The 17651-nt window shown below is 26.8% G+C and overlaps 2 protein-coding genes across 2 annotated transcripts; one reads left to right on the forward strand and one right to left on the reverse strand.

Moving 5' to 3' along the window:
- The first annotated feature begins 7253 nt into the window (after window positions 1-7253).
- On the forward strand, window positions 7254-9377 carry LOC124925634 (BTB/POZ domain-containing protein At1g21780). Its single transcript, XM_047465694.1, has 4 exons — window positions 7254-7442; window positions 7543-7688; window positions 8293-8408; window positions 8625-9377. The coding sequence occupies exons 1-4, from the start codon at window positions 7330-7332 to the stop codon at window positions 9228-9230; spliced, it is 981 nt and encodes a 326-aa protein (XP_047321650.1). The 5' UTR covers window positions 7254-7329; the 3' UTR covers window positions 9231-9377.
- A 1705-nt stretch (window positions 9378-11082) lies between these two features.
- LOC124925718 (chlorophyllide a oxygenase, chloroplastic) lies at window positions 11083-14275 on the reverse strand. The gene is made up of 9 exons (XM_047465794.1): window positions 14116-14275; window positions 13810-14043; window positions 13625-13729; window positions 13246-13557; window positions 12654-12801; window positions 12196-12383; window positions 11985-12097; window positions 11600-11894; window positions 11083-11517 (listed from the first exon to the last, which is right to left on the reverse strand). The coding sequence occupies exons 1-9, from the start codon at window positions 14269-14271 to the stop codon at window positions 11341-11343; spliced, it is 1728 nt and encodes a 575-aa protein (XP_047321750.1). The 5' UTR covers window positions 14272-14275; the 3' UTR covers window positions 11083-11340.
- Between the last annotated feature and the right edge of the window lie 3376 nt (window positions 14276-17651).

Genomic DNA, 17651 nt, shown 5'->3' on the forward strand with positions numbered 1-17651 from the left:
CTTTTATGAAATTTGAGAGCGTCGTTGACTATTGGTAGGTATAGATAGGGGCGACTAAAAAAGAGAGACTTAGAAGATGAATTTATATCCTTATTATTTTCTGGTGGACTGTTTGGTCCAAAAGAAATCGTTAACAACCAAAGTAGGTCTTTAAGGATTATTCACAAATATTATTATCATGACAATGTCGTAAATTAGATTCTATAAACATGTGGAATCGTGTGGAGACCTTATTGCTCTTCTTGAAGACTTTCGAGTTAATTAATTGTTTATTTTATTTAATTTTTTTTAATCACTTTTCTGTTATGTTTTTGTCGTTGTACTTAAATAATTTTTATTTTATTAAATAAATTAGTTTAAAAAGTAAGTTTATATATATTTTTTTATTAGAACTTCTAAAATAAGTGTGTTATAATATTTTTTTGAGTAGAAAAAATTGTCTTCTTTAAAGAGAAAATTATAAGTTAGAATAATAACAAGACAAAAAATTGACATGAAAAATATGTCATTTTTGGAGTGAATTGAAAATTTTAAAAATAATTATAATTTTTATCGAATTTTTTTGTCATATTATTTCGTACTCTATCATTTTTATTTTTTAATTGGTATTTACTTCTTAGAAAAAAATTCAATTTGGGTTAGGTTCGTTGGGTTGGCCCGCCCGCCAAATAATTTAGACGAGTTGGGTTGAAATATTAACAACTCATTTGAAAATGGGCCTACATGGGCAAGCCCCCTCTCCGGTCGGGCATGGGTTAGCCCGCGGGTTGATAAAAAAAATCTAATATGATTTATAGCCTTATAGGCATATGTCGCACAGTCCTAGTTTTTTTCTCTCCAATGCAGCACTGCAACAGTCAATACTCCGTTCATCGGTCATCGGTCATCGGCTACTTATTTGTTCCGCCTTTCTTCTCTTTGTTCTCGCTTTCAAATGTTCGTGGATTCAAACTTGGTTTCAGACTGCAACAGTCAATACTTAATATTTCGCCATTGACCGCCAACTACTTATTTGTTCTGCATTTCTTCTCTTCGTTCTCGCCTTCAAGGGTTCGTGAATTAAAATTGGTTCCAGTTCCAGAAGTTTCACACTAAAAGTATGAAATTTAATATTCTGTTAAATAACAAATTCATTTTCGAAATGTATTCTCAAAATTAATGTATTAATTTGGATGTTGATGAATTTGAAAGTGATAAGCATAATGAAGAGTCATCTAAAAAGTCTAAGGAATATTATGATATTTGGATGTATTTAAAAAAAATGAAGGCTATTGATAATATAGAAAAAGTTGAATGTAATGGATGCAAAAAACAGTTTAAATGTGGAGATAAACATTATTAGACTTCTACATTCTGGCGTTATGTTAGAATTTGCAAAGTTTCACGATGTAGGACAAATGATTTTTGATTAAGATGGAAAGATGAAGTTTAAGAAAATAGACCAAAAGATTTCACGTGAGTTACTAACGATAGACAAGACTCTTATTTAGTGCGTATTATGACTATTTGATCATATTCTTGAACTCTTGTTTTCTAGAACTATTAATAATTTTTATTTATTTATATTTGTAGAGAAATAACCCGCGGATTGGCCCGCTTAACCCGTAACCTACTTTGGGTTGAGTTGGGTTCAGAACTTTTAGCCCGCTGGGATGGTGAATCAGCTCGCCGTCAACCCGTCAAACGATGAGTTTTGGTGAATATGTCCGCCACGCCATGGATTGACCCGTCTCACTACTATATAAAAAAAAGTTAATTAAATTAAGGATATTTTCATTAAAATTATTAGTCACTTTATATTACTGCCTTGCTTTTTTTTTTTGAATTGCTTGAGCTTGTTTGATTTTGATTTATTGGTCTCTTTAATTGGTTTTTAAAAATCTTTGTTGATAAAAAGTATTTTATTTGATTTTTTTTATTAATTTAATTATTAAAAATAGATTAAAAATATTTTAGTCAATAAAATAAATAATTTTATACTTAAAAGTAATATTAATAGATTAAGAACGAATTTATGAAAAAACAATAATAAATAAAATTAAAAAATAAAAAAAAAATATATCAAAGGTTAAAAATACTAAAATAGATAATATAAAAAGGAATAAAGGAGATTAATAAAATATGTTATCTTCCCATTTGGGGACAGTTGCAAATTATCACATTCCCCGAGGTCAAGGATTTCGGCAAGCTCGTTTGATGTTATTTTTTATTATTATTATCTAATTACTTTATTTACAAATTAAACTATTATGTTTTTATAAATTTTAAAATAAAAAAGTATTCTAATAATTCAATTTATTAAATTTTAACTAAGCATTGAGTTAAAACGGTGTCATAATATGAGATGTTTATGTTAGTTCTCTTTAATTTTAAAAAATAAATAAAAATTATACAAATAATTTATTCAAACTAACTAAAAAAAATTAAGAAAGGTGTGATTGTTATAATTCATAATAAAAAAATAAAATTAAAAAGTTGTGTTTAATTTTCACATAAATAAAAATACCTTGGAGTGGTAGACGGTTAATAATCTTGATAATTTTTAAAATTTTATATTATTTTTTTTTAAAAATAAATTCAATTAAAATTTCAAATACTTTTATTTTTAACATTATAATGTTAACATGACATAATCTCAACTTAAAACGTTTGAGTAAGAATTAAAATTGTGATATTTTATTTTTAATAATCACTCTCTTGTCATTTAAATTAACTTATTAGAATAAAAGTTATAAATATTTTTATTAAAAATAACTTAATAAAAATTTTAAATAATTCAAGAGTTAAGAGTTAGTTCAGATTTGAGTTATTTGAATAATGAGGGAGAAAAAATAATGATTGTTAATAATTTTGAAATAATAATGATTATTTTTTTAAAAAAGATTTTAAAAATATTGATATATATAAATAATGATTTAAAATAAAGAATATTTTATTATTTTAATTAATAAATTGAATGATTTAATAAATTAGAAGGAATGAATTGATGTTTAATTTTTTTTATTAAAATAACCTAAACCGAACTACCAACATATAACAAAGACATAATTTATTCAATAAAAAAATATATAGATAGTTAGCAGTTATCAGTTATAAACAATTATTTTTCTCGTACAAATTAGTATTTTATCATAATCATTGTGTATATTATAATACATGTCAGGTTGACATTCGGTAAAGTTTTACCTTAAAATTCAATCATAAATAAATATTATTTTATTAAATTTATTAATTAAAATATTTTTTAAATTAAAATTTATTTTACAATTTTTAATTTTTTACTTAAGAAAATATCTCTTTAAAATTACAACCGCTCAACCTTTTTTTTAAATAAATCAGATTTGTTTTATTAAATTCGGAATAATTTCTAAGTATGTATATAAATGTAAGTTAATAAAATTAAAAATAAATAATTAATTAAAATACTATTAAATAATAAAAATATTCTTAAAATTTTATTATCTCACCATTCGTTTTAATTTTATGAATGATTAACTTTTTCAAATTTTAAATATATATGAAAGGTAATTTAAGTGACAAAAATAATTATTAAGAGATAAAAATCATAAATATAATTCTCATTTAGAACTTATTTCAGAATTTTTTTATTATAAAAAATTATATATATAATAGTAAATAATATTTAATAAGAGGGCACAAATTATCACACTAAAACTTCTTTTTTTATTATAAAAAACTATATATACAATCTCTATCTTTTTGTGTAATGAGAGAAACATAACCCATATATCTATATGGGTTGTGACCTAACCTTAATATACCTATTATCAATGAAATAGTAAATGTTATTTATATTTCTACACAAATATATTTCTATGTTTATTATAGATGTCTAAATAAACTTATAACCTTTATACTTTAATAAATCATTTTAATTGGACTTTAATCTTTATTATGATAACAACTAATATACAATTATTAAATAATATATGTATTCAAATATTGGAAATAATTCCAACATTAAATTAAATTGACGAATTTTGCTAGAAATGAACTGATTTGGGTCCAAGAAGCGAAGGGAATAGGTTCGGCTGATTTTCCTCCACACCTATTTAATTTATCTTTGTGCCCGTTTCACATGCGCTTCATGTGCCATTGACGCTCTCCTCTTATTAATAATTGTGATTCGGTTTTTGGTTATATACGGGAAGGTTCGAAATTTACTACTTCCATGCTTGTGCACAAATTGTCTCTACTTAACTTCAATAATAGTTATAATATAATACTTAGAAAGTTAATGCCTTTAACAACCAATTTTATCTAAAAGACAATGTTCATTTATATTTTAACTCAAACTAGTACAATTTCAAATTGGGAAATGGTATTCGTCCTCTCTATTGATTATTGTCCTTTAGATGGATAGTTTCTTTTTGAGACAAAGAAAAAATGGTTCATAATTTAGAAACTATCATTAATGATATGAAGCTCTAACCTAACATGCATATGAATAAATTCAAATAAATAAATAAATGGAAATGTTCCAAATAAATGTATCACATTGAAACAATAAATAATTTAACATTAGAAATTACCTTTCAAAATTTTGTTTAATGATTAAATACAAAAATGATATCTTGTTCGGATAATTTTGTATTTGATCTTAATTTAAAATATTTGATCTTAATTTTTTTTAGAATAATTATACATAATATTGGGAATTTTTATAGGGATGATGTTTAATGAATAAATTGAAAATTGAGAATTTTCAAATTTTTATCAGTCATTAAATGTTATATAAAATAAATAAATCAATATAGTTAATTAATCCTTATTTTATCAGCATTCCTTTTATTTTATTCCTTTTACCACCTAACCCTTTTAGCAATTAAGAGGCAAATGGCAATGGCCTATTTAAAATTATTTGGGCCTAATGGCTATCTGTAAATTCTAATGGGCCAGCAAACAAGATAGATCATAAATGGAACCTCGGCAAAATCTAAAATAAAATGAGACGGGGCAGCAATTGAACTTTTATCTAACATTTTTATAACCAGCTCAAATTTTAAATTGCATCCTATAATAAATGAATTATCAAAATTTTAATTTTTTCTTTTCAAATACAAAACAATTATCATTTTATTATAACATATCATTTTCGTTTTGTAATTAATTTAACAATTTATAAATGTTTTGATTGTATTATTTTTTTAAAATCTATACATTTCAATTTGTTAAGGGTGACTAAAAAAGTATATGATCTAAAAAATGATTTGAAAAAATTCGAATTGATAGATTTTGTATTTACTTTTTACATAATTTTGAAATGACATAATTTATTGTTTAATTCACAATTTGAAAATATTTGTATTTTAAATTAAATATATTTTCGAGATATATGTGTTTCAAACTATCAAATATTTTTAAAAATGTGTGATTTATTCTAGGTTAGAGCAAATAACACTAAAGGCAGCGCATCCAAAAATAATTGGTAAAACTCATCAATCACATAGAGGCCAAAACCAATCCAATATATCAAATACAATTTCTTTTTCCTAATTTTGTTATCTATCAAAATTCAATCATTTATTTACCGATAAAAAATTTATCAAGGTGAGATATTTGTTAAACTAGATTAAAAAAAATTAAATAAATATGCATATCCAATAGTCAGGGTTAGGGTTGTAATGATACACGAGAATAGTTGAAAATTTGAAAATTATATAATTGCTATTTTTACTAAGTTGTCGGATTAAAATTATATTACATTAAAATATTTGTTTGTAAAATTTTAAAGTTAGAGTTCATATCTCAAAATTTGAAGTTTGAACCTATGATAAATTAAAACAAAATATATATATATATATATATATATATATATATATATATATAAATAAAGTAGTTTTCTCAAATTACTATGTTATCGCACCACAACGTTAACTCGTTATGTTAGAGTAAATTGTGCGTATTATTAATTTGCAGGTTGACTCATCCATAAAACTTGGAGCGATTAAATTTAAAAATTATATTAATCATCATATAAATGTTATTATCATTTTAAATGATGGAATATTTTTTTAAAATTAATTTTAATTATTATTTTCAAAATAATTATGTGTTATAAAATATAAAGTAATAATTAAATGTGAACAATTGACAAATAATATTTTTTTTATAAATTTGTTTTTAGTTAGTAGAAAAAAATTTATAACTCTAGTTTATAATGATAATTATGTAAATATTAACTTTGTTGAAACTCTATGGATATGTTATTAATGACTATTTATAAATTAAAACAAATAATTATATAACTAGGGAAAATTTGACTAGACGACCTTAAAAAGTATATTAAATATAATTGTGACTACGCAAATGACCACTTCAAAATATTTTGACGAAAATATTCCGTCGCGTAACGCGAAAGACATAATCGTCATGCAAGGTCATTTCTACAAACATTATCAGGTCATCCAATCGCGTCATGTGACGTAAGAGTATTTTCGTCCGAAATAGTCATTTTTGCAAACTTTATTAGTTACGAGTTATTTCCCAAAATGATGTGATTATTATGGTCATTTCATCAAATTTCCCCACGAGAGCTTGGGATATAATTTTGGTCGAGCTTCAACCGAAGTCCGGTCCAAGACTATGAAAATCGAAAATTTATGTAAAATAGTACTCAATTATAAACTCGTAAAATTTAGAGTTTATTTTAAATTGTAAAAGTTTAATTTAAAAAAAATATTAGTTATATATTATTATTATTTATATATATAATTAAGTATTTTATATTTAGTCAATTTTAATAATTTATATATTTAAATATAAAATTAATTAAAAAATAATAATAATATAAGTAAATAACTATAAAAATAATTATATTTATAATATAATAATTTATTTATTTGAATAAATAAATATAATTTTATAAATATAATTTTTTTAATATAAAATATTATAAAATCATAAAATTAAAATTATTTATAAATTTGTAAAATTTTATTATAATAAATTTAAAACTGTAAAAATATTTACTTAAAAATTTATCTAAAATCAAACTCATTCATTCATCTTATTTAAAACCTCAATATTTTAGTACTTTATTCAGGTCCAAAGTCCAAACATGATTTAATATAATAAACATAATTTAATATATTTTTATGAGATAAGTGAGAATTTTAAAAAGAATATCCATTGAACAAAAAAAAAGAGAATTTGTTTTGAAGGTTGGTTCCTTGGTCTTGAAGGAGAAGACTTAAAAGAGACATTGATTGTTGTCTGATCAAACAAACAAACAAACAAACAAAGGTGCTTTGAAAAAAAAGTCTGTGTTTCTTCTTCTTCTTCTACTGACCCAGAAGTAAGGGATCGATGGTTGATTCTAAGGTAGAAACCATATCCAGATTGGCTCAATGGAAGATTGAGAATTTTGGACCTAGTACTTATAAGAGGTCCGATCCTTTCAAAATCGGGATATGGAACTGGTCTTTCTCTCTCTCTCTCTCCGTTCAACCGCGATTCTTCGATTCTTCTTATGATTCATTCCTGTTTCTACTGAATTTTGACTTCATTCTCAATTCTTAGGTTGTTGGCGGTAGAAAGAAATCGTCAACTTCTCATTCGCCTGTTTCCTGAACCATCTAGAGTGGCCAAAGAACATCCTCCTATTGCTCGATTTGTGCTTCGAGTATCCGTCATCGGAACTACTCGAAAACACTTCACCTCCGAGAGTAACTACTATATCGCTTTATCTTTACTACTACACACACAAACATATCTCTGCTTATCTATCTTATTAGAGCTGAATATGTCTCTCTAGTCAAATTAAATCAACAAGGAGCTTGCTTCTTTGATGTATGTGATGTGATTTCGCCAATTTTAGGGTTTACAAGTTGAACAGTTGTAGATTTCAATTGCAAATAGTGATAAATGACAGACAAGTCTAGTCTTTCAAGAATTTCAGCATAATTTCTTCACAACCAATCAATTTAGGAATGGATTCAATTTGAAAATTGAATAGGATGATCTTTGAATGAATCAATATCAGAAACAATGATTTTTTTGTCCTCAAGCTGTAGCTGCCAAGTTCTTGGTGGATTTTGATCTTCAGGGTCTTGATTCTTTAATTAAAGCTTTGTGGGTGCTTGAATGATTGTTGGGAGTGTTGAGTGACTATTCTGATCAATCTTGTTGAACTCAAATTGATCACCAGATAGTTGTCATATCTCGCCCTGAATTTTTTTGTTTAGAGAAACAAATGAGCTACTCTCATGTCTTACATATACCATGCTTGTTGCTACTCTAAATGTATTTCTTCTTTCCTTTTTGATGCAGCTTTTGACAGAATAGTTCGAACTAGTGATGACTTCTTCTGGCCAGTGGATTGCAATGTTATGGGCCGCTTTATCATTGATGTTGAGTTCATGGACCTAAAGATCCATCCTGGAAATGTAAGAACATCAATAAATCCTGGGACCTAAACTTTGTTACAGTATTGCTTTGTTCCTGCAAAAGATATATATATATTCTTCGGAAAGAAGTATTTGGATTGTTTTTGCAAACTTTTAGAAAAGCCTTACCTTCTCTGTTATGTTCTTAAATCATCTCTGCACAATCGTTGCAGCTTCGAATTTTTCATTAAACATATATATACTATTCTCTTTCAGAGTGAAGAAAGTAGCTCCATCTGGCCTATTGACGGGGTGGTGTATTCTATAGCACGACAAAACACACTTAATTGCATTTCCCGTATGCTGGATGAAAGCATTCATGCTGATATAACAATCAACACAGCCGATGGCACATTAAGAGCCCACAAGGCAATTCTTGCTTCTAGCTCCCCGGTTTTCCAGAGCATGTTTGTCCACAACCTCAGGGAGAAAGAATCATCCACAATCGAAATAGAGGACATGTCCCAAGAATCCTGCATGGCACTACTGAAATACCTATACGGGAACATACAGCCAGAGGAGTTCTGGAAGCATCGTTTGGCGCTTCTAGGGGCAGCAAATAAGTATGATATTGCGAATCTTAAGGATTCTTGTGAGGAGAGCCTATTAGAGGACATAAATTCGACAAATGTCCTTGGAAGATTGCAGGAGGCGTGGCTTTACCAATTGAACAAGCTGAAAAAAGGATGTCTTACATATTTGTTTGATTTTGGAAAGATTTATGATGTTAAGGATGAAATCAATAACTTTTTTCGCCATGCCGATAGGGATTTGATGATTGATATGTTCCAGGAGGTGCTATCGGTTTGGAAGCCTTCCTAGTAAGACAACAGTAATTCCGAGCTGTTCATAATGCAGATGATGCTTATCCTGCCAGACCAGATTTATGTAAATACTAGTTTGAGACATAATGCTTGGTATTAATTAATTGGCTTGTGCTAAAACTCTATTTGTGTGTATGGTTTGTCTCATTTTTCTCTATAGTTTAACTAAATTCAACACAAATACTCAGGTCACATTAAAACTTCACATGCTGCAAATAGAGAAATAGTTAGGGTTTATGATATTGAATGTTTAATATTGCAAGATCTATAGTTTTTAGGTTATTAAAATATAATTTATATTATCTTATTTCTCTATAAACCTTAAGCTGTTACTTTGCTTTGAAGAATTTATTGTCTAGACTGAAAGTGAAATTAGTTTAGAAAATTAAAGTAGTGGAAAGTTATCTCCTTAGAGCTCGTTTGATATTTTGGTTATTTCTGGGATAAAACCAGGTTTTTTTTTTTTTTTTTTTTTTATAAAATAAATAAGTTTTGTGTAAAAATTAAAAAACTAGTTTTTAAAAGAGTTAATTTAAATGATAGTACAATAAAATTATAAAATATTTAATTGATGGTATATTTTGGTAATTTTATATTTAAAGGGATGAGTTGATTAATGAAGAAATAGAAAATGAGATATTTAAATTTTTGAATAAAATTCTAAAAAAATCAATATGAACAAGCTCTAAGTGAACCAACAATATAGAGTTGTGGTTTGTTATTTATTGCTTATTATTATATTTGTATAAAAGCTAAAAAAAATTAAGGTATTTAATAGGGCTAAATACTCTTTTATCTAATAACTCTCTTTATCAATATAATGTTAAACTTGAAAAAAATAAAATATTTTATTTTAAATTTATTTAAAGTGTTGAATCAATATTTTGTTTTTAGAATTTAAAATTTTAACATTACGAATCAGATTTATTTTTATTTTAATTTAGTAAATTAAAATGTTAGAAATCAATATCTTAATAATATATATTCAAATTATTTTTATTATTTTTTTTTAAATAAGAATGGATTACAATTTTATAATTTTTTTAAATATATAAATTAAATTGTAATTAAATATCAATTTTGGTAGGATTAAAAATAGAATTTTAATGTATTCAATTCTATTTTTAATTATAATTTTAATTATAATTTCACCTATTCAAACATCTTTTAATGAGTTTTACGATAAACCATTAATTGAAATTCTAACTTGGAAGTGTAATTTCAATTTTTCTATAACTTTCAAATAAAATATTTTATTATTTTATATTTACAACGCCATTAACTTATTTAATCGAAACATTTTAACTTAATATTTTGAACCAATATTTTGAACCAGTGTATTTTTTTTTTCAATTTAGAAAGTTAAAATTTTAAATCGATATTTTATTTTTTCTTGAATTTGGCAAGTTAACCTTTAAAATTTGTATTATTTTATTATGTTACAAAGTTAACATATAAAATTGATTTTTTTTTCTTAATTAAACCTATACAATATTTAATCAAATTAGTTTTGAGGTGTTAGGGTTGAATATATATATTTAAATTATTTTTATTATATTTTTTTTCAAAACTAAAAATTAAATTTAAAAAAATATAATTCTAACCCATATTTCCAACATTTATTTATAAATTTATGATATAGCATATTTTGCATCACATTTCACTTTACTTTTATTATTAATTATTAGCTTTCACTATTACCTTTTGAATAAAAAGAAATCAGAACTCCAAGAGTTCACTTATAAAACTAATAATAGTTTACATTTCTTTATTTCAAAATATTTTTCCTTATTAACTAAATAAAATGTTCATCATTTTTTTTTTTCTAAAAATATACCAAATCATCCATGATGAATTGCATTTTCTTATTAATGAAATAAGAAAGAGAAAAAAACAGAGACATTTAATATTGTACACAACCACCTTTTACTCATCTCAGGACTTTTATAGGACCCTCTATCTAAATCCTTGCACCCTTCATGCAAGGGCCAAAAAAAATTCCAAATAAACTGTACACAAAAAATCATAGAACACAGTGTGTACAGTTTCTGTACATTCCAATCCAAGGTTAATACTTTTTTCATCATTTTGTTGTCTTGAATGTGAAATTAGTTATCTTCTTGATTGGTAAATGGCAATCTTTTGGCTCCCTGTTCAACAGCATCTCTCCATAGCCTATATCTTATCCCCAACTTATCATAAGAAACGGGCCAGTTCCACACATTCGCACCGTTGATCATTCGTTCTTGTTGTCCGAGTACAAGTCTTAGATCCTCGTTAAGAACCTGTTTGTTACAAAAATATTGAATAAACATGTTTTATGAAATCCTCAAGACATTCTCTATATGGGAGAAAATGATTTTGTACCTGTTCAGCAAAATGTCTCCATAGGTACTCCATGAAAGGGATGTGTTTTAGAACTGGAGCAAAATCTAATGACATTCTGTATAATAACCGTGTTTTCTGTCTAGATGATGGTAAGCAAACATGAAGTTGGTGAAGATGGGTTGAACACTCTTTTGTGCTTTGTCCTTTTAGTTTTCCTGGTTTAGATATTCCGATTGTTGATAATACCATACAAGGAGGACGAAATTCCATATCTATTGGATAAGGGTCCCAATATCCTTGAAGCCCAGGACCGGGTGTCAAGAATTTTACCAAGCTGTGTCGAATTAAGGGAAAAAACAGTTAATATCAAACTAGCACTGTGTTGTGCACGATAATTGTGTTTTTGTAGGGTAACCGAACTAACCTGGGAACAGACCATCCCTTGGCGAAAGTGGATGTGTGAGTGAAAGGAGCATGTGCAAGATCCAAAAGGTTGTCTAGAAGTAAGCCATGTTCCACGGGAAGTTCCATAACTATCTGTCAATATGAAAGTAAATCATGAGTATTAAGTTATAAAAGAATATAGTCAACACTGAGAGAATAATGCATCAATATATAATAGCATATATGCATGCCTCTGCGTGTATTTGAAACCCTGGAGGAGGCAATAAACTAGGAAGGGTTGCAGTTGGTGGTTCACGTCCTGGCCAAACCCATATCATCCCTTCATGTTCAAAACATGGTAATGACTTTATCTTCACATCAACTAGTAGTCTTGTTGATGGCATTTTCTCACACTTTCCATCCGTTGAGTATTCCCATCCTGAAATCCAATCCAATCCAATATTAACATGATAAACCAGCAAGAATCCAAGGTAAAAAAATATCATATTTGATGTAGAAAGTGATTTATTTGGGAAAAATGACTAAAACATCCTTATTATTTGAAATTTTAAAATGGTAGTAAAGATAAAGTAAAGAGTAATTTGGTTGAAAATTTGAATTATTTAATGGAAGAATTGATTGTCGATGGGATAGAGGTTTTTATCTCCAATTCTCTCTGGAGGAGTGAACAAAATTCCTCTCTACTTACCATGATAAGGACACTGGATTCGCCCTTCATTGACGGAGCCAAGGTCAAGAGGGCATGCTCGATGCGCACATGTATTCTGGACACAACCAGGCTTCCCATCTTTTCCACGAAATAATACCCAAGACTGTTCGAAACAATCGATTGGTACCTGGAAACCAAAAAATAAATGTTAAAGAAACTAAAAAAAATGCTTCGTTGGAAACACATTCTATTATGAATCCAGGATCTGGCAATCAATTTTATATGTTTGGTATAAAAAGTGTGGTTGAATGGGATACATCATACATTGGAAGTTTATACAACTTGTAGATCTCACCGACCCTAATCAGATATCAACTTTTTTTTATTTAGGTATATCTGGATCAAATTAAGTTTTAATCCAATTTCAATGAAATGATGTTTCCAATTCCAAATGAAGCCCATTGATACAGAGCCAATTCCAATAGTGGCTTCATTTGGAATTGGAAACATCATTTCATTGAAATTGGATCTGAAAATGTATATACAAGCTCTTATAATAATCTCAACAATACTCTACCATCACTTACATAATAATAAACTTGAGCTAAATGAGTTTTGAAAATAGGCTCACCATTGTATCCTCCTTTAGACCACTAGAGAATGCAACAGGATACCAAAAGTTCTTGAGACGGGGATGGTATCGTTTTACAGGACCAGAAACGTCCAGACTTCTCCTAGGCACCTTAGATTTAGCACTCTCTGAAGACACTTCCGATGAAGAAGAAGAAGAGGAGCAGACAGACTCTGTTGCTGTTTCTATTGTGTTTGTTGTTGTTGTTGTTGTAGTTGTAGTTCTTTCTTGCAAAAGTCTGTCATTAACCAATTCTTCCATGTGAGCTAGTTTATCCAAAGCTGTTGAAACCCTTGTTTCCGATATATGTACCTGTAATTATTCATCAAACATTTAACACAAGAACATACAATTATATAGTCTCTAAAGTTTTCTAGACCTGTCTATGAGCTGTAGAAAGCTGTTCTTGTAATTCATCAAGCTCTTTCTTTAACGTTCCAATTGATTTATAATCTCTAGCCAAAGGATTTAATACTTCCACAACCTGAAAACCATAATTTGAAAAAAGACAATCAGAAATCAAAAATAATCAAACTTTATTAAGAATTTTTTAAAAAAAATTACTTTGTCATGAAGAAGCATGATTGTGAGAACATCTTGACGAGCACGCCAATCGCAGTATTGAAGATCATATCTAGCAACATCTAAGGCTTGATTTACACCGAGAGATTCTCCTTTACATAATTGAAATTTAGACCGTGGATCCTCAACATCAAAAAGGTTTCCCCATGTACTTTTCTTTTCAAGCATGGCATCATCTCCTATTATAGCATATACTCGAAACCTAGCTCCTAGATTCTGATTTCAATATATTCAAACAAGTTTAAATGCCAATCTCATACCTAAAGGTTAAGAAAGTAAGAAACGTACCTTTTTGACAACGTATTTTGAAGATCGACCGTAGGAAATCGGGAGAGATAGAGTGGCGGCCGTAGCGAAGGAGGACATTACGGCAGTTGATCGCAGCTTAGACGGAGAAGCTGTACAGATTTCCAAAGAAGAAGATGAAGAAAGTGAAGTTTCCATTGTAGAAGAGAGATACTTTGTAGGATAAGGAGTCGGAATTCTGCGCGATCTCGGCAGACCTGCAATGGATGGACACGTGGAGAGTATTGAACCGGTTTGAGTCCGACGTGGCAGCATTATCTACCACATGGTTTTCTTCTCTCTCTAGAATTGTATTGTATCTTCGTCTTTTCCGACTTGCCAACTCGGATGATGATATAGATATATATATCTTCTCTATTCACCGCCATTTTCAAAGCTGTGAGCTGCACGCACGCATAACTACTTTAATCATATGAATGAATAATAACTTAATTATAGTATAAATAGGTTTATCTTGTATTAATTTATATAAAAAATAATACTTCACTAGAGGAACTCGTTTATCATGAATTATTTAAAAAAAATCAAATTATAAATTCAAATTTGATAAAAATAAATAAATTAATTTCGTCTATGTAAAAATGTTTTTATTGGGAAATGTTCTACGATCAGTTTTTAGGACGACATTTGGTGTAGTATTAGAAGTTTAGTTACTACGTATCATGACCTTACTTCCATTGATATATGTAAAAATGTCAAGAACATTTTAATTTTAATCATCTGTCTAGTGGTTTCGTTAATTAGTCGAACTGTATACATAGAAGGAGATTAAACATTAAGGAGATTACGTCTCATAATCGAGTTTACTTTTGTTAGACGCAAACAAGTGTCCCGTCTGATCAAAACGTTATACGTTGGGAAAATATTAATAGTTTTCATGTGGGGTATTATTACAAGTTGTTCGCTAAGACAATTCTATATATTTTTTTGTTGGAAGAAACTTTGGGAGTCAAAAATTTCATTCAAGATTTTGTTTTTTGGATTGAGCGTTATTCACGGTGGAATTTTTACGAATGATACGTGAATGAAAAAATGTTGTATGATAGTCTCACAAGGAGAGATTGAATCAACAACTCGCTTACTTTTACATTGTCGATGGGTGACTAGTATATGAAGTCTTTTGTGGAGTATTACTGAAATTTATTGAGTGATGTCGGAGTCTTTGAGTAATTACGGATAAGTTTTGATTGATATAATTAATATGACATGTCTACATATTTGAGCAATTACCATCTCAATTATTTTTTGGTGGATTATCTAGTTAGAGAGAAATCGTTGAACTTTCAATGATTATAGTTATTCGATGCGTATCATTCATAATATTATTATTATGACGCTTTCTGATATTCGTTCAAGAAAGCCAGTAAAATTCGTCGAGTGTTAATCGTTCTTCTCGAAAATTTACGAGCTCGATAACCTATTAAGTAACATTTTTTGTCTTTTCATGTCATGTTTAAACGATTTTGATCAATTTTACTATGCATGGCTTTTTTTTAAATAATATTGTTATATTTAAATTTAAAATTTTAAAAAAAGTAAATTAAGAATTTTAATAATTTTATTGATAAATTAAATAATTTAATTATTAAAAAATATATAATACAATAATAAACTATTTAAAAACATCCAAATAAACCATAAACAAGCTATTAGAGTGATATAGAAAGAGATGAAAAAATTCTCTTTATAGTTTTTAATAATTTGTATAAATTATTTTAAATTTTAATAAATATAATATATATTATTTTAAATTACTTAGTAATTGTGATTTCTTAATTTGTTACATATAAAAAAAATGTAATTAGTAAAAAAATAAAAAGTTAATCAGCAAATAACTAAATAAAATATTATAATTAATAGAAATAGTAATATGATAATTAGGGACATTTGTTACGTACAAGTTATATGGATATAAATTGTAAGGAGTATAATTTGTATAAGGGTATTAAGATGTATAAATTATATAAATTATTAATGTTTGGTTAAAAGAATAAAAGATGTATAAATTATATAAGTTTTATAATTTTATGTATGGTTGTTGGTATAATAAAATAGTAAAAAAGTAAAAGATTATTTTATCTTTGTATTTATATAAATTATTTTAATATTTATCTTATTTTAATTAATTTATTATTATTATTTATATTTAAATTAATAAAAAAAGTAATCAACATATAAATATTTGTAATTAAATAATAATGCTATATAATTATATAAGTTCTTTATTTATATATATATATATATAGTTTTTTATATTATTTATCAATAATTAAAATTGTTAAATATATAATAAGAAAATCACACCAAAGTTATTGAACCAATATCATTTATTGAAACCTATACCGAAAAGAGCTAGAAGACTAGTCTCATTGCCTAAAGAAAACAAGTCATTGTTCTTTAAACATTTTTTAAAAAATTAAAAAATTAAAAAATTTAAAAAATTTGTTTGCCTTTTAGAATTGAGTGGTTTCCACGAGAGAGTAACTCTTTTCACTCCTACTATACTATCGTAAGTAAACAAATAAGAAGATAAGTTGTCTTAAGAATTTAGGTTAAAAATAAGAAGAATGGCTAAAATGTTTGATAAATGAGACCAAAAAAAAATAAATGAAAGATTAAAAATGGAAAAAAGGAATTTTATTGAAAATAGGGTTAAAAAGGGAAAAAAAATTTATATTAATATACTGTTACAACATTATACCCTATTTAAGTTATAATTAAATTATACCCTTAACTACACTGTTTATAAAAAAAAATATTTTTTGACCAAACATGAATTAAAATTTACTATATAGACATTAGTATCATATATGTATATCCAACCAAATGGAGGAAACAAGAAACAATTAAATAATATAATAAGAAAATAAAATCGTTGTATGCAGAATTAGACGATTTAGATGTACAAATTATTAAAAGTATCGAAATATATTTAGAATCAATAATTGTTATTAATTTAGTTTTTTATTATAAACAGAGTTAAAGTTGATTTGTTTACAAATTTATTAATTAAATAATAATAAATCATTACATCATCTTCTTCTTTTTCACTTTTTCTTTCTCTTTGTTATTCTTCACACGTCTTTTTTTTTATATTTTTTTTCTACAATCTTATCTTTCTTCATCTTATCCCTTATCTCTACTTTTTTCTTGTATCCACTAGTCCAATAAATTTAGAATTAGTAAAAAAAAACCGTAGATCAAACGAGGATACTTAATAACTTATCAAAAATCACGAGTTAGATTCTACCGAAATCGTTTTTAATAGAATCTAATGTCATGTTAATTTTCCTAACTTAAAAAAAAAACTTATTAGAAAATAAAATATGATAACGGCTGCTAAAAATATTAGAGTCATGGAAGTAAGCATTTGAAGGAACATTGGATAAGTAGCTAATTAAATACATATCTCTATTTCTTGAAAATTCATGGGCCTACAAATGATACAGGGTGTTGCCTTATGTTGTTGCCTTATGTCTCAAATGATGACAACACACAGGAAGACCAATTCTTAATAT

The sequence above is a fragment of the Impatiens glandulifera genome, chromosome 2, assembly GCF_907164915.1.
Source record: "Impatiens glandulifera chromosome 2, dImpGla2.1, whole genome shotgun sequence".
NCBI classification, from domain to species: Eukaryota; Viridiplantae; Streptophyta; class Magnoliopsida; order Ericales; family Balsaminaceae; genus Impatiens; species Impatiens glandulifera.